We start from the raw sequence: 25,228 nt of genomic DNA on the forward strand, positions 1-25,228 counted from the left end.
GATTCAATATTCAAGATGAGGTTGACATGTTGAAGATTAATTTAGTTGAGGATGCTTATTAGTATGCCTTGAAGGTAGAAGATAAGTTGAAGAGGAAAAATCAAGATAATGCTAAAGGGAAGGAGAAGCAGGATAGCTTGACAAAGGCTAAACCAAGTGTAGAAGATGAACCAAAACCAGTTGATCAAATGAGGAGGAAAGGTGGAGGTGAGTTTAAAGGTGCTTGCTTTAGATGTGGTAAAGTAGGGCATAGATCTTTTGAATGTCCTCATGGTAGGAGATTTGCTATTGTAAATGAGGTTGAAGTCCAAGACAATCAACCTGAGCGAGGAGAGAGTTTACTAGCTCGACAAGTACTAGTTGGTCAGAGAATAATAAAATCTTATCATAGGACTAGTTTATTTAGGACTTGTTGTAAGTTTGGCATAGATCTTTTGAATGTCCTCATGGTAGGAGATTTGCTATTGTAAATGAGGTTGAAGTCCAAGACAATCAACCTGAGCGAGGAGAGAGTTTACTAGCTCGACAAGTACTAGTTGGTCAGAGAATAATAAAATCTTATCATAGGACTAGTTTATTTAGGACTTGTTGTAAGTTTGGTGGTAAAGTTTGCAATGTGATTGTGGATGGTGGTAGTACTAATAACCTTGTTGCTAAGGAAATGGTTTAGAAACTTGGTTTGATGAGAATGAGACATCCTTATCCTTATAGGATTGGTTGGTTGCAAGGTGAACATGCTTTGTAAGTGAGAGAGTAGTGCCTTGTTGATTTCCAGATTGGGCAGTGAAGGATCAGTGTTGTGTGACATTATGGACATGAACAGTTATCATGTGTTGTATGGTAGGCCTTGGCAATATGATTGCATGGTAGACCTTGGCAGGGCTATGCATGATTGTGTCAGGAATGTATTTACTATTGAGAAAGGTGGTAGGACACATTCCTTGATTCCTTTGCAGAATGAAGAGCTCAGTAGAAGGAACCTAAGTATTGGCAACCGAGTTGAGTCGGTAGATTATGAGAGGGTTAGAGATCAACATGGAAAGAAGATTTGTAGCACACCAAGGATGGATGTGAACAAGTAGAAGAAGAACAAGTGAAAGAGTGTACAAGTTGAGGACTTGGAGGACATGTATGTGAAGAACCAGTTTGGGATTTATGTGTTGAATCCCAGAAGATGTTCTTCCAACTATTGAGAACATCTTTTCAAACCAAGGGTGTTTGATGTAGGAGCATCCTAGGGTTGTTAGAAATCCAGCCTGTTGGAGGGATTTTGGCTAGGAGTTGTGGACTCAGTCATGAAAGGAGTGGTGCTTGGTCACAATTGGATGTAGTTTTGGCCAAGGAGCTTAGTCATTGAAGGGGTTCGATCGTTGTTGGAGTGTGGCATCTTTTGTTGCTCGACACTTGTTATGCTTAACATATATTGGTTTCTTGACATGTGTTGGTTGCTTGACAATGCTTGGGAGTTAACTAACACTCGATAGTGTGTTGGTGCTAGTTGAAGTTCTTGCGGATTTTCTCGATCGAGTTGAAGCATCTAATGCATGTAGCATGTGATCATGATGTGTATCGGTCCGGGAGTTTGTGTGGACATATTTAGGGTCTTGGTTGTCTCTCCTGTGTGCATTTAATTTGTGTTGTAAGCATTTTAAGATGTTTTGGTATTTAATATATGTTGGAGGCCGACTTGTGTCTCAACATATATTTAATATAGGGATTTAATTTAATTTGTAATGAATTGGGCCAACTTGTGGCTTAATTGGGTATAAGTAGGGGGTCTTGTGGAGTCTTTAAGTGATTGTCATCTAGATTAGAGAAGAGGATGAATTGTAGGAGCAAACTTTGAAGCGCTAGTAGTTGTGGCTTGGAAAACTAAGAGATTTCTTTGTGGGCTTGTGAGCACAAGTTAAGATTTCCTTAGAGGTTTCTACCAGAGTGTGGATCTGGACTAGTTGGGATTGGATCTTGTTGAATTGTTATTGTAATTGTTGTTGCATTTGGCCATAACCAAGAAGGCCTTATAGCTTGACACATTCCATGTAATCAATTATTTTATGAATAAAGAGTTGTGATTTGGTATCAAATATTTCTTTGTTGTTGTTATTGATATGTTGTTATTTGTTGGAGGCTAGGGCATCTCCTTTGGGGATTCTCTTGCCTTGCACTCCATCACCAAATTTGTGATCTCACAACAAAATACACCTCAAGCATTCCCACTAAATCACATTCTAGCAAGTACATGTTCTGCGATTTGGCCTCCCAGGTCAAAAACCCTCATCAATCCCATGTTGACTAAAACCTCTAAATTTGTTTTACCTTCCGGAGTGCATTCTCATGGGCAAGAACATAATCCCACCAATAATCCTTGTTGAGAATAAATTCTTGCATTAAATCCCTATGGGAATGTATTCCCATGACATAGTCAAAACAAAGCCCCAAAATCCCAAATAACCTCGACTCTTGTGCAAGATCATGATCTTGTTGGTCCCGTGCACATTCTTGCTGGACTTGAGCCTGCATGATTACATATTTAAAACACCATGAATGCTAAAAACATAAAAAAATCAAATCAAATTGACAAGCAAAGTTTTAGGCTCACTGCTATGTCTAGTGATCCTTGTACCCCTACGTGTCACACTATCTCAACCCAGTGCACTGATCCATGCACAACCATCTTGTCACTAAAAACTAGAGCTCTACAAGGCAATATCTCTATATGAAAAATAAAGGCAAATGATCCATTTCAGCCTTTTTAGGCCCTTATATTGTAGAAGTTGATGAAAGCCAACTTCATAGCTTGCCAAGATCACCTGCATGCAAATAACTTGCTGAAGAGAAACCAAAGAAGGAAAGGTGGAGCTTGGAGAAACTAAACAGACTGAGAGAACAAATATTGCAGCAAGGAAAAATGTATTGTTGTACAATATGATATGAAAATATATAAAATTACAATAAGAGAGCCTGAATATAAAGGCCTCTAGGAAGCTCCTAGAACAAGCTAGAAGATGCTAGGAGATAAGTATGACAACTAAGCATGATGCAGGTCCATCCTGGGTTGCCTTGTTATCCTACTCATTTATTCATTTTGCATGTTGATGTCGAGTTACTGTAGCTCTCATGTATTCCAAGTGACTCTTCATTCCCCAAGTTACCCAGTGTATGCCAAGTGACTCTTCATTCGCCAAGTTACGTAGTGTATGCCAAATGACTCTTCATTAGCCAAGTTACCCAATGTATACCAAGTGACTCTTCATTCATAGAGTTACCCAGTATATGCCAAGTGACTCTTCATTCACCAAGTTACCCAGTGTATGCTAAGTGACTCTTCATTCGTCGAGTTACCTAGTGTATGCCAAGTAACTCTTCATTCGCTGAGTTACCCAATGTATGCCAAGTGACTCTTCATTTGCTGAGTTACCTAGTGTATGACAAGTGACTCTTCATTCGCTGAGTTACCCAATGTATGGCGAGTGACTCTTCATTCACTGAGTTACCCAGTGTATGCCAAGTGACTCTTCATGTGCCAAGTTACCCAGTGTATGCGGAGTGTCAACATTTGGACATGATTTCTGCGAGCCGACTTGCAAGATTTATTTTGATCGCGACATTTATGTTAAGATATTTTCTTGGGATGCATCCAGATCGTTGTTAGGTCAACCTTCCTCTTATGTATTGTTCTAGAATAATTTGTAAGCCATTTTGGCAAGTATATATAGTTAGGTAAGTTTTTGGGAAGAAGATTAGAGAGCAAAACTGAAAGTGCAAATTTGCAGTTGGATCTTTGAATGTGAATGTATTTGTAATTGGTCATAACCCAAAAGGCCTTACAGCTGGGCATGTATGAAGATATTTTGATGAATCAATAAAAGTATTTCACTATTCTTCCTCCTTTGGTTGTTGTTCTTTGTGTTTGCTTCCTTTGTGTTAACTCTTGCAGGGTGGTTTGGATAATTGGGTGAGCTTTTGGCCCTAGTTATTCATCCTTTTCCTACGTCAATTGGTATCAGAGCTTGAGGTTCATCCTTGTGGAGATTGGATCGTGTAGAACCCTGATTTGGATTTGGTTATAGGGTGGTAGATCTATGGATTTGACCTATAACTTGCAAAGGGTTACAATCTTGTAGGAACGTAATTTGTAAAGATGGTTAATGGTAGAGGAAATAATATTGATAATGCTATATTGGATCAGTTGAGACAAATTGCAGCCAGATTAGACACTATGGAGATAGCCCAAAGGAGAGGAGCGCATCTGGAGGATATAAGTGATGATGAAGCAGCAACACCAAACCATAATCCAGAACTTGAAGAAGATCAAGATGAGGAAATATTGTTGCAAATATTGTCTAGGGAAAATTCAAAGCCTAGTGTAGAAGTTGTTCCTTATGGTGGAAAATTGGATACCAATGTTGTGTTGGATTGGATCTCTGATATGGAGAAGTTCTTTGAGTATGAAAACACTCCTAATAATAGAAGAGTGAAGATTGCAATCACTAGGTTGAAAGGTCATGCATCACTATGGTGGGAGCACTTGCAAACTGATAGACAAAGGAGAGGAAAGGAGAAGATGAGAGCTTGGCCAAAGATGGTGAACAAGGTAAAGAAAAAATTCCTCCCTATTGATTACCAAGTCAGCCAGTTGAGAAAGATGCAAAATTTGAAACAAAAGGACATGACTGTGAAAGAATATACCGAGGAATTCTATAGATTGGACATCATATCTGGACATGTGGATGATGATGTTGAGAAAATTGTAAGGTACATTAATGGATTGAGATATGGAATTCAATATGAAATAAGTTTTGTGAAGTTGGAAAGTGTAGAAGAAGCATATCAATATACCTTGAAAGCTGAGGAGATCTTGACAAAGAAGCATGAACAAAGACAAATAGGTAGAGGTGGTAGATTCCAGAGCAGTAGAGGTAGATCTTGTGGAGAAAGTGACAGATCTAACAGTTCTATGCAAGATAAAGGCAAATCTGAATGGAAGAATGATGACAAAGGCAAGACCGAATGGAAAAGTGGTAATTCTTATCGAGGAGGCACTAATTCTTATCGAGGAAGAGGTAATTCCTATTCTAGGTGGATTTCATGGTAATTGTTTTAGATGTGGTAAAGAGGGACATAGATCTTTTGAATGTAGATCCTTTGAAAATAGGCAAGGTAACATAAATGTTGTGATTCAGGAAGATGATGAGGGTTCACCAAATGGACCTGAGGCTGGAGAAAATCTGATGGTGAGAAGAACCTTATGTAATAAGGGAAATGATGAGGAACCTGTTTTAAGGAGAAGCCTTTTCAAGACAACATTAAAGATGGTTGGAAAATGTTGCAAAGTGATCATTGATAGTGAAAGTTCTACAAATCTGGCATCAAAAGAGCTGGTTACCAAGTTGCAGTTGCAAAGGTTGAAACATCCCAAACCTTATCATGTTTCATGGATCAAGGATGAGCATAAGATATTGGTAAGTGAGCAATGCCTTGTGAAGTTCAAAATTGGACATTACGTTGATGAAGTTTTGTGTGAGCAATGCCTTGCGAAGTTCAAAATTGGACTAAAGAAGCCTCCAACTAGAGGAATGTCCTAGAAAATAGGAATAAAGAGAAGATCATGAAGAGCATCACTGAAGCATGAAGAAGCTACAAGCTCTATCAAAAAAAAATTGTTGATTTGAGGATCTTCCACAGAAATAGAAGGCTGCGAACTGAGAGTGTCTATATGGTAGATTATCCATCTCACCAAAATGCATAGGTATCTAGCCACTACAATTGCTTAGTATATAGGATTAAATACTAAATACATAGCTCACACTATCAAACCATCAAACCAAGGAAGCATTAGAAACGATAGAACAACCACCCCCTTAATGCAGATGTGGTGAGGTGATAGGCAACTGAAAAGGTGGGCCAAAATCCTCTGCAGAAAGAAACAAGAACAATGAGAGAGAGTGAGAGGTACAAACACTTATAAAGGCATGTGTCACCAACACATCATGGGGCAAAAAAGGAAGAGGGCACAAAAGCGACATACAACTATCCCCCCCATGACACTTTATAAAATAGTGCGAGTACAATTGTCTCAAAACAACGTTCATGAACTTTAAATGTAAGAGTGACACTTTATCTCAATGCATTTGCATAAAGATTCTTACAAATGATATCAACAATGAGTAGAAAGGGAAAAAAGGTTGATATAATACATAAAATAGCCCAAAACAAAAGATCCCATGCATGAAAATGATCCTTAGACCTGGAACACCCAAGATATCCACCATAGAGCAAAAATACCAAAAACATGATAGAAAGAGCATAGGAAAAAATCTAAAGGAAATTACAACATTTCTAAAAAGTAGATAGAACTAGCTTTGCAAAAATATAACATTTTCAAAAAATGGAGATGGGATGCACAAGATAAGTTCATTGGAGTGAAAAATAGAACATCCAACTTTGACTGCAAAAACAAGAAACAAAACTACATCAAAACCAAAAAATACCTACACCAATGTCTCTGTCTCAGAACCAATTTTTTGACGCTTCTTTTGGATCAAAAAACTACCTCTGTATGCTTAAGTTTGGGCCAAAAAATTGTGAGTAGGTCAAAAAGGGACCTAAAGAGGATGTAGGAGTGTTGATGCAGTGCTGACATCATGTTAATGTCAGCATGTCACTGTGCTAAATTTGACAGCTTGGAGGCTGTCAAGGCAAAAAAAGACTACCACATGGCAGTATGATTGCAAAAACCTGATGACATGGCACAACCATGTAGCAGGTGCCGACATGGCACCTGTGCCACATGACACGTGTCGATTGTGCCAACTGTCTGTAGTAGTGAGTGGTTGTAGGGGCGGCGTTGGAGCGAAGCGGGTGGTGGCAGTTGGTGTAGTGTCATGGAGGTAGCAGTGACCTGATGGAGGAGGTGGCAGCTCGATTGAGAACAAAGGTGGCACCACGAAGGTAGCGGCAACTCGACTGTGTGGCGGTGGCGCGGTTGCGCTGCTTACAGAAGCGGTGCTAGGATCGAGCGCGAGAGGTACTGCGACAGTGCTAGGGTGGTGCCACGATGGCCACTGGGTGGAGTGGCTGCTGTGGCCACCCAATATATATTTTTAAATTTAAAAAAAAAAAATCATCAGTATAGTCTGTACGGCTTGCCCGGGGGGGGGGGGGTTAATTTTTTTTTTCTAAAGCTCCATTCACCAAAAGGAAATTTTTTTTATATGGATCTTGACTGTAATGAGCCTTTTGAACTCAATGGCAGTGTCTGTTTAGGCCCAAAATGCCCCAAAAAGCCACTCTTCCTCCCGATTGAAGAAAAAAATCACAAACAAACTAGGGTTTGTGTCTCCGAATCGCGGCTTCAAAAATCCTTCAAACTAGGAAGCAATAGGGAGGCTCTGATACCATGTAGAAGTTGATGAAAGCCAACTTCATAGCTCACCAAGATCACCTGCATGCAGATAACCTGCTGAAGAGAAACCAAAGAAGGAAGGGTGGAGCTTGGAGAAACTAAATGGATTGAGAGAACAAATATTGCAATAATGAAAAATGTATTGTTGTACAATATGATATGAAAAGATATGAAATTACTATAGGAGAGCCTGAATATAAAGGCCTTTAGGAAGCTTCTAGAACAAGTTAGAAGATGCTAGGAGATAAGTATGACAACTAAGCATACATCCACAAATGATGGAATATCCTCGATCAAGAAGATAAGTATGACTTAAATAGGAACAAACTCTCGTGTTGTCAACAACTCCTAGATGACTACTAATAAATTAATGCATTTAACCTAAGTAAACTTAAGTAAAAGCATGAATAATAATTATTTACTCTTAACATATATAGGACCCCTTCTAAGCCCTTTTCTCTTTGTTTCTTCTCCCTGATGACCATTTATCACCCCATCCCAACTAATTTTGTACCCTGATAGCAAAAAATAACTCTTTGACCATCTTTCTACATCCACCTTCTCGCCACATCTTTGTACTTTTCAACATGTCATTTGGTCCCGTACTCTCTCCCCATCACCTTCTCAAGAGGACACCACATAGTCGAATTCTTCTCTCCTCTTTTTAAGACCGAGGAAAATTTATTGGTTTAAAAATATTTTTACTTCATCTACTATTTAAAAATGTCTTCGAATTAGTGTTGTTTCAACACTATCTCAAAAAGGAGAAAATTGTAGACACCTAAATCTAATCAAACAAATACATAATCATATTTAGTCATATTCTAAGGCGTTATTGATTAAATGTTCAATTTTTATTATCCCTTAATTACTTAATTTAATTAATTAATTATAGTCCAATTAATAATCAAACAACAATTAATAGTTTGATTTATTAATCAAATCCCCCTTCCTCTATTGAATTAAATAAATCTACAAGCCATTTAATTTAGTACTAAATTCCCCCTCTATTTAATTAATTTGATTAATTAAATCCCTCAACCACAAACTGACCCTTAACCCAATAGTTAGCCTAACCCAATTCATGCACCGATAATTCCCCTTTTAATTAAATAATTCAATTTATTTAATTAAATCCTTCACCAACCTTTTTTCTAACAAATCCATTTACCAACCACATCACCCTCAGTAATTGAGCTACGTCAAGCCTCTTGTCTCAGCCATATCACCCCTTATCCATGTATAATTCTCTCTCTCATATCACTTGCACAAATCAAGGCATGATTTAAGTCTTCCTTACTCAAGCCCAAGTCCACTCTCATGCCACATCTCCCTCTCCCACCAAAGAAAAATGAAGTCTATTTCATACCTTATTCAATTAACAAATCCTTTACAAAGCCTATCTCCTCACACTCATTCTCCTTCTGACATTTGTCACTATTCTATGGATTTGAGAAAGCACAATCTATGTGCTCCTTTATCCTTGCATCTTGTCCCTCCCTCATGATCTCTTTGCTTTAGATCTTGGTAATTTGTTTCCCTTATCCTTGGCCTATAAATTGAATCCTCCATCCTTCACAAATCATCCACCTTTTGAGTAAACTTATTATACTATTTTGAGAGCTAAATATTATCAAAGCACTATTATTATACTCAAATTTTCATACATCCATCCATCATTTGCATCTATTGTTGAAGCTTGAGCACCCCATTTGAGCACACATACATGATCATTGAACCATATCAAAAGCATCAAGGAGGCAACAAGGATTCACAAGGTTTACATTCTATTGTTTTGACTTTCTTTTGGTTTATCATATATTTTGTTGTCAAATCTTGGTTTGTGAATGCTTGATTTATCTTCGTATTATTTACACACTAGTTTTCATATTACACAGTTAGTTCCTCCACAAGACAAGGTGAATTTATGCCACCAAGGTGGGAGGTGATTATTCCATCCTAGAATGATATATTTGGAGAGTAAAACTTTAGTTTGTGAGGCAACACAAAATAGATCTTATTTGTGTATTAAATTACTAATATTTTTTCTTCCAACTCAATTAGAATAGTGGCGTCTTCAAATAATTGTATGTTGAACAAGTCATCTCCATTAGGTAACATAATTCCCTCAACTCTAGGATAGAATGGTCTATCCCTTAATAGATAACATAGAGAATCAACAATAATCATAAATAGCACTAGAGAAAGAGGGCATCCCTTATCGATGGACCTAGATAGGTCAAAAGGTTCTAATCTATTATTGTTTACCTCCACCCATGCCATGACATCATTCATAAATGTCAAAATAATTTAAAAAAACAACTTATGGAAACACAAACTCTCCAACATTATGCATATGATATTCTACCCTATTATATCATAGTTCTTTTCATGGTCTAGTGGCATCATACAAACTCATTGGTTGGAGTCTCTGGCCTAGTTCGTGGTTTCCCAACAAGTGAGAAAATTCTTTGGGATGTAATGACCTTTTAAAAATTAAGTGTGTGTGTTAGGTTAATCATTTGAGGAAGGACGTTCTCTAGCCTTTTAGCTAAAATATTTATGAATATCTTATATGAAACATTAAGAAGTATAATAGGTCTCTAGTTCTTGATGAGATACCTATCACCTTATTTTAGATTAAGCTTAATTAGTCCATTATTTATCTTACATCCTAGTGATATTCTCTTAATTGATTTAGTATGTACACCTAGTGTAGTTCATTTCCAATCTAACTAATGCTATTCTTGTAAGATTCAATAAGAATCCTGTCAAGGCTAGAGCTTTTTCATTAGTCAAGGCAAGGATTGCTTTATTTATCTCCTCTAGTGTGAATGACCTATCCAAAATCTTGGCATACTCATTAGAAACTCTTTCGGGGACTATCTTATTAAGCATATATTTTTTCCTCTCCATGTCATATATAACATATTTTGAGGTGAAGATTTTGTTACAGTAGGGGGAAAACCCTTTAAAATATCTTATTGGTTAGTAAGATAGTTTTTCCATCTTATGATAAGTAGTCAATTATGGCTTTAACATATTTGCACTTAAGAATATAAAAATAATAATTTGGAACCTTTGTCCCCATGGTTAATTCAACTTAACTTGGATTTTGTCTTAGCACTATGGACTTTATTATTTTGAAGTTTTCTAAGGGCATCCCTAGCCTAGGATAACATCTCATGGTCTCTTGATAAGAAAAGTTATTTTGAAAATAATCTTCAAGTTTGTTTCCATCTCCCTATTATCTTTAGCTTTTTTGCCTTTGACCACTTGAAATAAAGCCTTCTAGTTTCTAGTGTTCTAAGCCCATCTATCTATAACATTGTTATTCTTGACCATCCATTTATTTTACAGCCTTATAATATTGACTCCATTCCTTTCATTCTCATAATTCATGAGACTAATATTTAGAGCAAAGGCATCCCTTTTTTCCTTGGGGGAAAGAGGTTTGTAAATATGAAATATATATATCACCAAAAATAGGGTGGCGATTTGATTATGTATAGGGAATAAACCTAAAATTGGACCCATTAGCATCCTTTTTGAAATCAAAGATGTTCATATGCACATAAATTTTTTCTAGTCTATTGTAGATTATGTTTTCACTCTACTAGCAATTACACCAAGTGAAAAGATTCCCTTATTATCTACCTTGTTTCTAGCCAAAGCATTATACAACTTGCTTCTGTTCAATATATTGTACCAATAGAACTTCTCAAATCCTTTACTCTCAAACTTATAAGCTCCTACTTTATCCCGATGTCTCTTTGCCATATTAAATTCCCGACGTAGAATCCACGATATATTTTCCATTTGAAAAATCCAATTCTACAGTTCCACCATTTCTCTATAATTATTGGAAACATGAACAAAATAAATTCCAAATTCCTTTGCCCCTAATTTAAAAATGACTTGTATCAGTTTGTGACAAGCTCAACATCCCCATATTAGAAAAATTCTCTAGTTGGAATCCACTAGAACAACAACCCCTCCCTTGCCTTTGGGGTGGTTGGAAGTGAAGTACTTGACATCCTTCAAAATGCACTTCATTTTAATGTCCATGTCCATGTCGTATCCAATATTTTTGATCTCTTAAAGCAACAAAAGGTCAAATGTTGTTCATCAATAAAAACCTCTTAATGATGTATTTCCTATCTAGGGACTTAAATCCCTTGACATTCCATGATGCACATTTGAACTCCATAAATCACTTTAAGGGTTAGTGGCCATTGGAGTTTTGAAGCTCTTGTATTAGCTAGCTAGTTTCTTTCTTGGGATTAAACATCTTTCTTGCAAGACATAGATCCACTTGGCATGCCCCACTCATTATTGATCTTATGCTATGGGGTTTGATCAGGTTTAACTGGTGCATCCACCAACTTCTCCTCACTAATAACCTTCTTAGTTCTAGCCTTTCTACTTTTCTTGTAAGCACCAAACACTAACACTTTAGGGTCCTCTAGAGTACCCTTGTAAGAAACAATGACCCAATCCTTAATCTCCCCATCTTCAAAGCTCCCATCATATTGTTCCTTACAAAGAGTGATATTGCCTTGTGAAGTGGGACCTGATATAGTCACTAGGTCTTGGCGAAGTTTGGGAGGGGGAAGAGCAGCAATGATAACCACCAATGACACATTGGGGAGGCAATCCTTAGAGTCACAGACCAACTCCAAAACATCAATATCATCATCACTTAAGCTAGAGGTTGACATCAAATCACATTAGCCATTTTACTATCACTCTTTCCTCCATACTCCTCAAAAACTCTATCATTATTCAAGGCCTCATTGTCCAAAGTACCATTTCTTTCCATGGAAAAAGAGAGTATGAGAGCATCATTATTGACTATAATCTCTTTATTCTTAGGGATGCCATCAATTACATGCCCAAGCTTGAAGTTGTTTCTTATCCTTTGTTTGGAGTTAGATTTTCTCTAATGCTAATTATTAGGCAATAAGTTTCTAATATAGGGAGTGAACCATTCTTGTTTGCATCAATAAGGATTGAGCTTTGTTCAAAGTTTCCTTCATATTGTCCATAGTGTTATCAATGAAGTTTTATCTAACTGACATTCAAAATCAATCATTTTTTGGGATTCACTTTTAATCGCATTCACATCCAATACTCCTTTGGGTTGAGTATGGTCTCTTGAAGCCATCGTGAGCTTACTATTAGTTTTAGGGTTAGCCTTATTTTTCTTTTTGAGTAGATGGAAATTATATTTCATATGGCCCTCACCCTACATAAAAAGACTACATTGATGTTGATAAGGATAACAACAATAGAAGTCACCATTTGGTCTTCTTGGTCAAATCTAATCTTTTTGGGTAGGTCTAAGCTGTGATTAATGGAAGTCAAAATCCCAGGATCAATATTTGAAAATAAAAATCTATTCTAGCTATTTTAATAATATTTCTGATGGATTTCATGGGACAAGGAATCCAATTCCAAAGAAATGGAGGAAAATTGTCTATCACAAGCCATTTAGGGCATAATAATGTAAGAGTTTATTCTTGGAAAGCCTCAAGAGACCATGAATTTTCCATAAAACAACATGCCTCAACATTCTTGAATTGCCTTTTGATGACTTCTTTTTTTCTATTAAGGTTTATGTTTTTTAAGGAAAATACTTTTTTGGAGCATTCAACAATATGAAAAGTGAAAACCAAGTTTCTTACCCTAGACATTATGGTTCTAACTATTCAAAAAGTTTTGAAAGTAATTTTATAATTTTTTTGAGACACTAATTTTTTTACAGAGTTTCTAAGCCTGCATTACTCATTATTGATAGGCATGACATTCTACAAGTTAGGTTTAATAATAATAGTGGCAATAGAGAGATGCTTACCTCCATTCTTTTCATTAGTTGAGTAAGTTACCCTCTATTTTGTATGGATAATGAGCTTTTCTCCCTCCAACAACATTGGTTTATCCACAACCACTTGCTTGAAGTATTTGGCCCTAGGTTCACCTTCCAGGGCACCATAAGAAGATCCAAATTGAATATCATTGCTAGGCGTTGAGTCACCCATACAATATAATCAATTTTAAGGGCAATAAATACCCTACATAGATTGTGGGTGAGGCTAACCTCCCACACACAGGGAAGGTCTCGTCTAAAGCAACCAAAAACTTTACACGTTGCATAGCTTCAAATGTTACTTTTTCCCCCTTAATTCTCTCGTGTTTATTTCCATACTGACAAAATGAACCAAATAAGATTAAATAAAGTGCAAGATCAAGGTCAATCTCTTGATATGTATTAAAAAAAATTTGAACAATTATCTACCAAATATATATATATATATATATATTCTCCATTACATAATTGATACTCATTTTATCTTAACACTACATAATCACATATTTAATTAAACCTTATCAAATAGAATTTTCCATCATGCATTTGCTTAACTTCCATTTAGTATGTGTATATGCCTTTATTGCTCTTAGCATAAATAAATTTAATTAAGAGGTGTGGGCACTCCATGAAGAATTCAAATAGTTACCACATGATAAAATGGGAGAGGCACCCCATTATAAAATTGGGCAGGTGGGGGAGGTCGTGGGTAGTAATCACCCTGCCACTTGCTTATCCTTTCAAAGACATGATTGCGAAAGATAAATGACAACACAATCACAAAAGAACAAGTAAAACATCAATGTCAAATAATCATTACTATCTGCCTTAAAAAAATGATTCTTATTATGTCTAATTTGTGTAGCTTCAGGCCAGGGTGCATGGCTTACACCCATTTTAATTCATGCGAGGTTTCTCATTTTTGCAGCTTCTAGCCAAGGTTTCCATCTTCCAGCCATTGTAATCTCATACGTGGAATATAAATTAAGAACTATGATAGGAGAAAAGAATATCTTGTCCTGAGTGCAACAAGTGAAACTCTAAGTAGAAGAAACCAAAAAAAATATTGCAATATTTTAATAAGTTAGAAAAAAAATATTTTGAAAAATATTTCTAATATTAAAATGTAAGATCAAGATTAATCACTTAGAATGTATTAAAATAAAATAAAACACTGATTACATTATTTACTAACTTCCAAACACAAGTATATTAATTTTCACCATTCCACAATTAATTATCACATTTTCTTAACAATACATGTTAATATATTTCAAAAAAATTATTGACAACATATAAAAATGATAGAAGTAATTAATAATCCCAAACAATGCAATATTAATAAGTTAGGAAAAAATGATTCAGATAAATATCTTTTAAATGCTGAATAAAATATATAAATTAAACGAATTTTCTGCATGTCCTCTTTACACAATGTTATCATACTTTTTGATCTCCTAATTATGGAATTGAGGATTTTTGTATCCGTGGTCTCATTGCCCCATCTATCTCTACGAGGAGAGCATTAGCCTCCAAATTTCGAACTACCTACTCGTTGAATGAATGGAAATTTCCTTTAGACACAAATATACGAGGGACGAAGAGATAGAGAGAGAGACTGAGTAGAGAGAGAATTGAGGGATAGTTGAAAGGGACAAAGCAAAAGGCTGAAGGAATATGTGTGCTTGGCATTGGGCAGAGGAAAAAAAAAACATGGAGAGAGAGAAGCTTTCAAAACCCACTGCAAAGCTGTCACATTCCCAAGACAATGATGATTTGAATATTAATCAAGCTGAAGAAGAAGCAGAATACGAAGAAGAAGATCATCAAATCAAGAAAAATAAAAAATTGAATGACCATGAAGAAAGAAGAGGCAGACCAAGAGGAAGAGGAAGACCCAGAGGAAGAGGAAGACCACGATTATCTGATACAGTTGCCCTAATTAACACGTCACCTTCTGCTTCTGCCGATGAGCATGATGATGATAACCAGAATCACAGGAGAGGGAGGAAAAAGAAAAATCTTAGGGCTGTTGTTGCGGCAGCTGCAGGAGGATCACAGGAGGCGGATGATGTTGTTGGTGGCAGTGTTTTGGGTAATGGGCAGTTTAGATCAAAGAGGACCTCTGGATCACCCCCTGAATCTTTGAGGGACTACAAGGTACGGCTACTGATTGGGTTTGACCGGATCTCTTTATTTAATTGCCAAATCATTGTCCCCATGGGAGAATAATTAGGAATTGGATCTACTCGCATGGGACCCAGTTGGGTCTTTTGAGTATTTTTAAATATGCATATTTTAATTTTTGCCTTTTTTTGGTGGACCCAGTTAGGGGTTTTTGTGTTTTCAATTGTGAAAATGGTGCCATAGCATGCCCTGTTCCTTTAACTGAAAGCAGTCGGCAGTATACACCTATCTGTGTATATATGCAAACACTTGCTTGCATGTGCAGATGTGTCTTTGATTGGGGCAATTATAGAACTACACATGAGCAGAGAAGCTTAGCCTTACCCACATCAGATGAGGATATTTATTCCTACATTAATAAAATAAATCTGGACTGTTCATTTTGGTATAAAAACGCACACAAAGCTGCATGTGTATAGGGGGCGTTGATTGTGGAACAAACTGGGCTTTAGTGTTACATCACCCACGTGAGTGTATCATGTAAATTTAACTAAATGGTCCACATCAACCGTAAAAAAATGCGCTTGCTATTATAGTGAAATCTGTACTGTTGATGTGTCTATTAATGTATATATCAACACAGGAAATCTGCAATATTGATGTTTGTACATACAAATCTTCAGTCCTAAATGCTGGATTGATTGGGAAATCGATTGGCTACAATGGTTTATCACCCAGAGTAGAGCAATTTATTCGGCCTGCAAATTGATCTACATCATCTATAATTTTTTTTTTTTTGCAATTATAGAGAAATTTGAGCTGCTGACCTATACCTGCACACAAAGAACTAAATTTTTATATCTCTCTTTGAACTTATTGGGTTCTATTGGTTGATTATCAACATGAGGGGATCAAAATGATATACATAAGCTTTGAAAATTTGCACCGATAATTATGATGAAATATGCACCATTGGTGTAATCTGTAATGAAGTTTGGGTAAACTGCATCCACATTACTTACTACCCAGATGTCATCTCTATAAGTAGAGAGGAAATTAAACGATTGATGTAATCTATTTTGAAGTCTAAGAATATGCATTTACATCTCCAACTACATGCAAACATGATGTTTCATGAGCCTTGAATTGTAGAAGTTATTGTGCTTTAATTGATTGATACCCACATGTGAAGAGCAACTTTCTAAGCTTGCAAATGACCCACATCAACTGTGCAAAGATATATGCACACGCTTGCATGTGTATATGTGCCTCTAATTTCGAATTTATTGGGCTTAATGATTGAGCAAGCACATGAGCAGAGAAAGCAAGTCATCCTGCAAAATCACATACATCAGTTTTGCAATTAAGTTGACTCAGTTGAATGTCTGTGTGCCTTTCACTGTGGAAGTTTTTTGAGCTTCAATTGTTTGGTCATCCATATAAGTATAGCAACTTAGGCATTCTGAATGATGACCCCCATTAACTGTGCAAATATGTATATGCACAGAGAAATTTGCACTAGTGATGTGATCTTTTTGGAAGGCTAAGAAAATGCTTTTACATCTTCAACTTCAAGCAAAGTTAATGTGTGTCTTGAATTGTGGAATTGTTGGGCTTCAATTGATTGATGACCCATTCAATAAGAGCAGCTTATTCAGCTTGCAAATGACCCACATCAACTTTGCAAACATACATACACCAATTTCCATGTGTATATGTATGTGCCTTTTGAAGTTATTGGACTTTAATAGTCGAGCATCTCATGAGTAGAGAAAGTAATTCATCTTGCAAAATCGCATACAACAGCTGTGCAAGTAGGTACAGTCACAGTTGAATTTGCATTGCATTCTGCACAATGACCATCATTAGCTTTGCGACTATGTAAATGTGATTTCTTTTGCTTCCAAAATAATGGCTGCACGTGAAGTAATTTCAAGGTAGAATGTTTTGCTTTTAAATAATTGTTATGACCCATCAGAAATTAATTCGACTGTCACTTTTTGATATATCATTATAAACATCATAATTAGCATATTATACTACGCTATTGATGGATACCCAAAAATGAATACAGGCCAATAGTAATGTTATAATAGATGAAGTGAAAGTGAACTGAAAAGAAAATAAAGAGCATCAACAATTCTTTGTTTATATTAACACCAACATTTTAACCATTATAATTCAAATAATTGGGGTTTAGAAGCTTTCCTGAAAATAACCCAAGGTTATATTCATCGTAAAATTAAAAAAACATGTGTGTTGATCCCAAACTTGGAAAATGATCTGAAATAGATTTGGATGTTCCTCTCTGCAATTGTTCAACACAGATACAAAAGTTACTTTTGTGCTGATCCTGTGCAATATGCCATTGAAATCAACATACAAAATCTTCCCTTGCTCAGAAAATTTACTCAAACAGCATTTTTTGCTATAGCACATTTATAATGGTGCTACAATTTTCCTAGATTGTTCGTCACAAGACAAATTGGTATAATTATACAAGAAAATGACTGAAATGAGACTCTAAATGCCAATTCCCACAAAAGCATGGAAGATGAAATGTTTTATACCTGCTCTGCTTGGGATATTTGAATTTGAATTTTGTCTTATGCGAGAACAATCTTTCTGTGTGCTGATAATGTACAAATCCCACCTTATGTATCTGGATGAGTATTTCAAATATGTATGTGCCAATTATGCTATCCCATCATGTTCGTTCAAATGTTGCATGCCAAGATAGCTTGGCTCATGCTGAGGTCTTTTTTTAACCTGGTTTTGCTTTAAATACTCTGCATTCACTATTTTACCAATTATTTTTCATTTGGTGAGTTGACACATATCTCAAAGCACTTTCTTATTCATGCAACATATGAATAAAATCTAATTATTTTGATCAACTGGGTTATGCTATATTTTAGTGATAAAATTTGGATGGGAAACTTTGTTATATTAAACCGTATGTGCTTTGAGTGTCAGAAACTTGTGTGTGAGAGTAGGTGACATTTGATGGGGCTCAAATTTTAGGAACCTGGTGTTTGGAAGTATGGCACATTTTCAAAATTTTTTCAAAATTTTAAATCTATATGTAGAAAATACAAAAAATTAACTAGAAATTACATGATCTTTGTTGAATGATTGATTGATTAAATGAATTCCTTTTATTATATGATTTGAGATATTGGTGAGAGATGCTCAAGTCATTGTCAATTAGATGATTGACTAGTGATTATGTAATCAGTGCTGGTTTTATATATTGGTGAATGATGATTGAATGAACGTTGATTTGATAGAGTTGTTTGTTGATTGATTGTTTGCTTGATTTGACAATTGATGATTGGTTTTCTAGATTCACAAATGATGATTTATTTGTGATCCTTGATTGATTGAAATGATTTCTCCCTTATATTTCATTTGTGAAAGGGTTACCACGTTTCATAAGATTTGAGTCACCACCCTCCACTGCCGCCCTTTGAGAGGAATAATTATTTCCCAAATTGATCTCTCTTCCATGTTCTCATATAAAACCTTCTTCCATTATATTTTCTGATGTGAGGTACAAGCTACATCATGTTTGTCTTTTGCAAGAGACAACGCTTCACGATTACCACCTTTGAAAGAGTACAACCCTTCATCATTTATGCCCTTTGATAAGATAAGATAACTTTATTAATGTCCAACAAAAGACCAACAAGAGGGTCCATGGGATTGCCAAAACAAGTAGAAGGATAACCTACAACTGGATCACCAAACAATGTCTGACGAAAGAAAATGGAACAACAAAAGCAAGACAGAACAAAAAAACCACCCAAATCGTTGCTTCGAGCAGTTGTTAAAAAATTCAGATTTGAATGATAGGCCCTAGGTTGGGAAGGGATCCCATGCCATTGTTGAAGACCTTTGGAAGAGAGGGTAATGGGTCATTGTTGTATGGAGGATCTACAAGTATGCAACCTTGAGAGGTTCAGTTGGGGGGTCAAGAGGTTACTTAGCACCTTGCAACAAAAAATGAAGTGAGCCTTCATCTCTGCCACCCCGAAATCACAAAGTTGGCAGATCTTGTCCTCCCTAGCCAAGTGATGGTCAGACTGAATGTGAAGCCTATGCGAACTAACTCTAAAGGAACCACGAGAAGTACAAAGTGCATGTGAGCAGCCGTGAGATAAGTATGAGGGGCGTACAATGGTCCTATCCTAGATATCAAGAAAGTGCTCTGCATAGAAAGCCATTCTCGAGCTAAGTCCCCCATGAGGGGGTCAACCCAAGTAGTAAGAATATATTTTCTGTAAATATCCAACTTGATGTGTATGTTTAGCTCTTGTTGAGGCGACAAGAGATGAGAAGGGCATCCAAAGTGTAACAAACGAATTTTCATAACCAATTTAAAACACCTAATAATCTGATTATAAAAGTAACTGATTCCATTTCATATGACAATAACTTCCATAAAATAAATATAACAAAGATAAAGTAACTATTTTTCTGCTCTAACTGTATTTCATGTTCAGCTGATATAACGAGATAGATAAATAAATACATTGCTAACATTTTAACCATTTCTAATTGATAACATATTCTGCTGAAAAATAAAGTAACGACTACTTCTATATCAACAAATATATTCATTCGAATTATACTATTTAGAAAACCAATCTATCGAAATATTCTTCTAAGGATTAAAGGTAAAAGTGTAAAAGAAACATACAAAATAACGGAGGAATCCCTTTATCATGTTGTTCAAGCCTCAACATTGGTGAGAGGAGAAGCATTGACATAAGCTTAACCTCCCAACCTCGGACCATACTTATCCCCACACATCCTAACTTAATAGAACGACCCTCCCTACCTCGGGATCGGGCTTGGGATGTTCTTAAGTCCAGCCATCTGAGCTACCCGGTGGTTTGAGTGCCCCATCAGTTATACCTATATAACTGATGTTTATGGACAAACAAAAAGATCTCATGATTGGCACATATGCCTATAATTACCTTGGTCGAGGATTTCAATTTGGGTTCGTAAACCCGATCTCCACCACTCGACTTGACAACAGATTTCACTATCAAGACATGCATGAGCTATTATGTATTTTCATTGCATAGTTATTTATATCTGATTTCATTCTTGGTTCTTGTAGGTTATCTCCACCTCTTCACCATTCATGGCTTCTTTGTTGGTGAATCCTAGGTAATTGAAGATTATAACCATTCTATTTAATTTTCACCTCTTCACCCTTCATGGCTTCTTTGCCGGTGAATTCCTCAGTGTTTGAGCATTTTGATATATTGATACACCTCTTCACCATTTCATGGCTTCTTGCTGGTGAATTCCTCGGTGATTATAACTCCATGAATATTCTGATCTTTATGACATCATGTTTATGAAAAACTGTTATCAACACTATTTATAGTTACAATTCGTTCTTGAAAGATATTATTAGAATACAGAGGTAAAATTAATGATTTAGTAACTCAAGGATTTGCAGTAGACTACTGGTAGAGTAATTTGGATGCTTGTGCATTTGATTTATAACCCAATGAAGATATCTTGTGAGATCAAATTACATGATGGTTCCCTTTACAGTCCTAATGATGCATGGATGGTTTCACTTAAGTAAAAGGACAATGATCATTTTCTTTTACATACTTAGCATAACATAAGCCGTCTGCAGTCGGTCTAGAATTCAGAGATGAAGACGTTATAATATGGAAATGCAATATTAAAACATGACCTGTGATTCTCAGCCGAATACCAATTGGGAAGTGACTCCTCTTGTCCTTGGCCGGAACTCCTGTCGATAATTATCACACCTGCGGGTTTGAGACTTGGTTCACGGAATGTAGATTATTGGCAGAGTAATGGAAGAGGGTGATGCGTCTTGGTTGGTTCATGGCTTGCCTTAAAGGCTAACCATGACTCTTCGGCTACTATTGGTTATCCAAGATATCCCATCGAATTCCAAAACTTAATTCGATTTGAAAGGAAGAGAAATAAGGAGGGAAAAGAGATAAGGAGTTGAAGAGTTTTAAATTTTATTTTATTATTATATGCTCTTATATATGTTCACGTATGTATATTGATAAGATGACATCATTAGATTATATTTTTATAATTTATTGGTGCCATTTCATTTTTATATTGTTCGTATTTTAAGAGTTTATAATAATGATAAAATAAGAAAATTCAATAATAAATCTCTAAAGGTATGATTTATATTTAATTTAGATTATGTTATGTTTTTTTAATATATTGTTTTCCTAATAGCTCATGTAGTACCATAATGTAACCTGTGGTCAAGTCTTCGTATCCTTTCCAAGAGAGTTTTAGGTCATATCTGCCGATTCTGATGATTGAACCAAACAACCATGCCATTTTGATGATCCCGTTTAAAAATGCTTCCCCTCTCTTCAGTCTTCTCCCGCAATCACCCAAGCAAAACATTCTCACCAACACATTAATTCAAAATATATTGATCATTAATTCAAATCAAATAATTGTTAATCATCTAATGGCAGTTATAGGTTACTGGTTATTTCATCAACGTCTATAATAACTAACTCATTTCACATGATCATGAAAGAAATAATTTGTTTTCAGTTGGTACAACGTATATAATTAACTAACTCGTTTCACATGATCAAGAAGAGAAATAATCTGTTAACAACGTATATAATTAACTAACTTGTTTCAGATGATCAGGAAAAGAAACAATTCGTTAAACCAATAGTTATGATCAAATTAAAAATTAGGGCAAAATTTGGGATGTAACACAAAGAGTATTGGAAAGGAGGAAGGCAATCAATGTCGATCCCGATAAAACTCACAAGAGTAGAAGCTTGAGCGAACCAACAACGAGCTTGCCCAATGGTATCCAAGTGGACAATAACATCTGAGGAGTGATAGGCAAAGTAGGAATATCCGTGATGCCCCTCTGAAGAGTTTGTGAAGCGTTTAGGCAATGTAAGAGCCAAACCAAGTCAGATGGTGCCAAACTTGAAAGGGTGGGCCCTAAACTCGGCTAGGACAATACTATGCGAAGTGGATTGCCAACAACGAATGATGCACCAATGAAAAGAATTGACCCCCCTTAATGGAGACACAATAGGAACTAAATAATGAAGGTCCCTAAACCAAACCCATAGAGCACCATTGGTCTGGTCAAAGTGTCCATGAGAGTCAATTTGAACCTATTGTCTTGGAAGTGATGTCTAAAACACTCTCTCAGCATAGGCCAAAGAGCCATACCCTTTTTTGGTACAAGGTTAAAATGTTGGTCTCATGTTGAAATGAGGGCCAAAAAACTTGACTTGAGATGTGTAGGAAGTTGAGACCTCAACCGACCTTTGCACGTTGGAAAAAGAAATGTAGGTGTGAGGCCTTGAGATAGTTGAAGGCTATCACCTTGGTCTTACTCAGGTTTAGTGTTAGCTATTGCATGTCATAGAAAGATGCAAGACCATCAAGAATTCTTTGTAACCCATATGGAGAAGAGGGCAAGATGACCACATTGGCCGCAAAATGCAAGATAGAGATCAAGACTTGGTGTAAGGAACAAGCATCCCTTGGGAAGGAGTGCGCCTAAAGAAACACCTCCAACTCATCAATGTAAAGTCCAAACAACATAGGAGATAGAGGGCAATCCTGCTTTAGTCCAATAGTGCTTTGAATAAAGTTCGACATCCTTTGAGGGGTCCTAATGCCACCAACTGCCGTCTCATAGAGTTTCATGATGGTAGTCAAGAGTCTTAGAAATACCATTTGCGCAAAGCCTTTGTAAGACAACCTCTAGAAGAGGTAGATCCTAGGGGGAGGCCAACAAAGTATGGTTGAGGAGGGCATGTTCTACCAGGGGAAGGTGGGTGATGGTAAATCGACTAATTCAAGGAATGAGAGAGGAACAAGAGTGGGCGTAGTTCACCATGCTCGTACCCCCACAATGAGGCCAACAAGTGAAAAAACTAGAGCCAGGGAGGCAAGGAAGGTCATTTAGGATCTCAAAGTCCAAGGAATCACATAATTGGAACAAATGACAGTTGTACCTCGTAAGAGGGTTTGAAGAATCATCAAAGAATCTTTGGAGACCAAGTGTGACCGAATTCAACTCAGTTGTGCACATTGAATTCGACACCCGATTGTGGAGTGGGGTCTACATGTCCCTAGTCCATTGTTGAATGTCACCAATAATAATAATGTTCACCACAATAGAGAACCTAGTAATACTGTCATGTAAGTTTGTAAAGGGATCCCCCTTTGGCTCATTGTGAATGGCATAGGGAGATGACATCAACAAGAAGTAACAAACAACAATAAAGAAATGTCTAAGATGGAAGGCCACCTGGCTCACAAGGGCCCACATAAATCTAGCGCAACTGTCGGAGTGAACCACAAAAGTTGCACTCTAAAGCCGACTGCTAACTAGGCAAACCACCCCACCAAAACCTCTCACACCCCTAGAACTCTGAACCCCGTCTCTACAAGCTGAAAGCTAGTGAAATCTAGCGACACTAGGAAGTGGCCAAGCGGGACTCTTATGGGTATCGGTGACAAGAATAAGGTCAATTGAGCCATCTGCATTGAGAAGCAATCCCAACATGGACCAAGACCCATTGCCCTTCTAGCATTTGACATGCAAGGAACCAACTCTACATTCCTTCATGTCTTACTGCGCCCATGACCATTGGCAGCAACAACCGCATAGGTTTCCCAACCTGGAGGGAAAGAATCTATAACCATTGCCTTTAGGTTCCTAACCCATGGGTCTTATTGCTGCCACAAGCTCCTTGGAATGGTTTAGTTCTGCCACCTGTGATCTTGTGAGGTCCTTATTTATATAAATCGTTGTGGGTAGAGGAAGCAATGTCCTCCTATTTGAGGGCCTGAAGGCGATCAACTGAGGACAAAAAATGGATGAAAAGAGTGTTATCAAAATCAAGCCACACCTTGTCAAGAGTGATATCCGAGATATCTAGCTGATCACTAAGAAAGTAGTATCCTTCATTAAGTGGATCAGACAAGGAGGAAGGAAGGCACCACACCTTCAAGTTCAGTTCACATACCCTCCTAATGTGTCCCTAGCTAATTTTGCATGAACCATTTCCTCTACCTCGACAAGAGGCATTGCAATGTTACTACTGTTGCAAACAAAAGCGTACGACTGTAGTTTTTTAGTTTCACATTTGAGTGACTCCTGTGTGGAAACCAATTCAGATTGCTTGTTTCAAAGTTATAGAATGTTTGAATTTTTTTTTTGAAACCTGGTCAAGCAAGGAAAGCCATTTCTTAAGTTTAACATTCTTAGCGGAAACGAGTTCAAGGCTGTTGGACACCCTCTGTAGAGAAGTTTTGAGCATTAAATTATAAGCCTCTAAGCATTCCACCCTATCTCCTATTTTCGGCAGAGTGACAACATCAAAGGTCAACTTGCATTGGTATGTGAGTTGAGGGAATAACAAAGGTTCATGTATTTCTTTATTAGTTAATGAAGATCCCTGTCGGTCTCCTTCTAAGCCATCCAACAAAAATAAAACATAGGTTAGGCACAGCCTGAGTCTTAGACAATTGTAGAAAAGAAACATAGAAGCCACACATAGGGAGAGGCCACAAGAAGCAAAGAACTTGCGAAGATCACCCAACAAAAAACACAACTCACCTACACAGACTTGTGCACAACTATGAGCCGGGAGAAGCTATTGGGAACAAACAAAGAACAACAAGCTACAAATAACAAAGGTTGAGCAACTGCAAGAGAGGTGACGACTATGACGCACAACAAAAACCACCACTGCAGAAGGAAGCTGATAACACTTGCTTGTCTTGCTTGAGCAGAGTTGTTG

General features: G+C 36.8%; 1 protein-coding gene across 1 annotated transcript in view; it reads left to right on the forward strand.

Annotated features, from left to right (window-relative positions):
- Positions 1-14,714: 14,714 nt before the first annotated feature.
- LOC149539516 (uncharacterized) overlaps positions 14,715-25,228 on the forward strand; it is a 49,153-nt gene continuing 38,639 nt past the window's right edge. Inside the window, exon 1 of the mRNA XM_089800748.1 lies at positions 14,715-15,434. Coding sequence (XP_089656874.1) covers positions 14,952-15,434 — 483 coding nt within the window. The 5' untranslated portion in view covers positions 14,715-14,951. The remainder of the gene's footprint in view (positions 15,435-25,228) is intronic.

The sequence above is a fragment of the Cupressus sempervirens genome, chromosome 9 (genome assembly GCF_028749045.1).
Source record: "Cupressus sempervirens isolate cs-2001-9-10 chromosome 9, ASM2874904v1, whole genome shotgun sequence".
Lineage (NCBI taxonomy): Eukaryota > Viridiplantae > Streptophyta > Pinopsida > Cupressales > Cupressaceae > Cupressus > Cupressus sempervirens.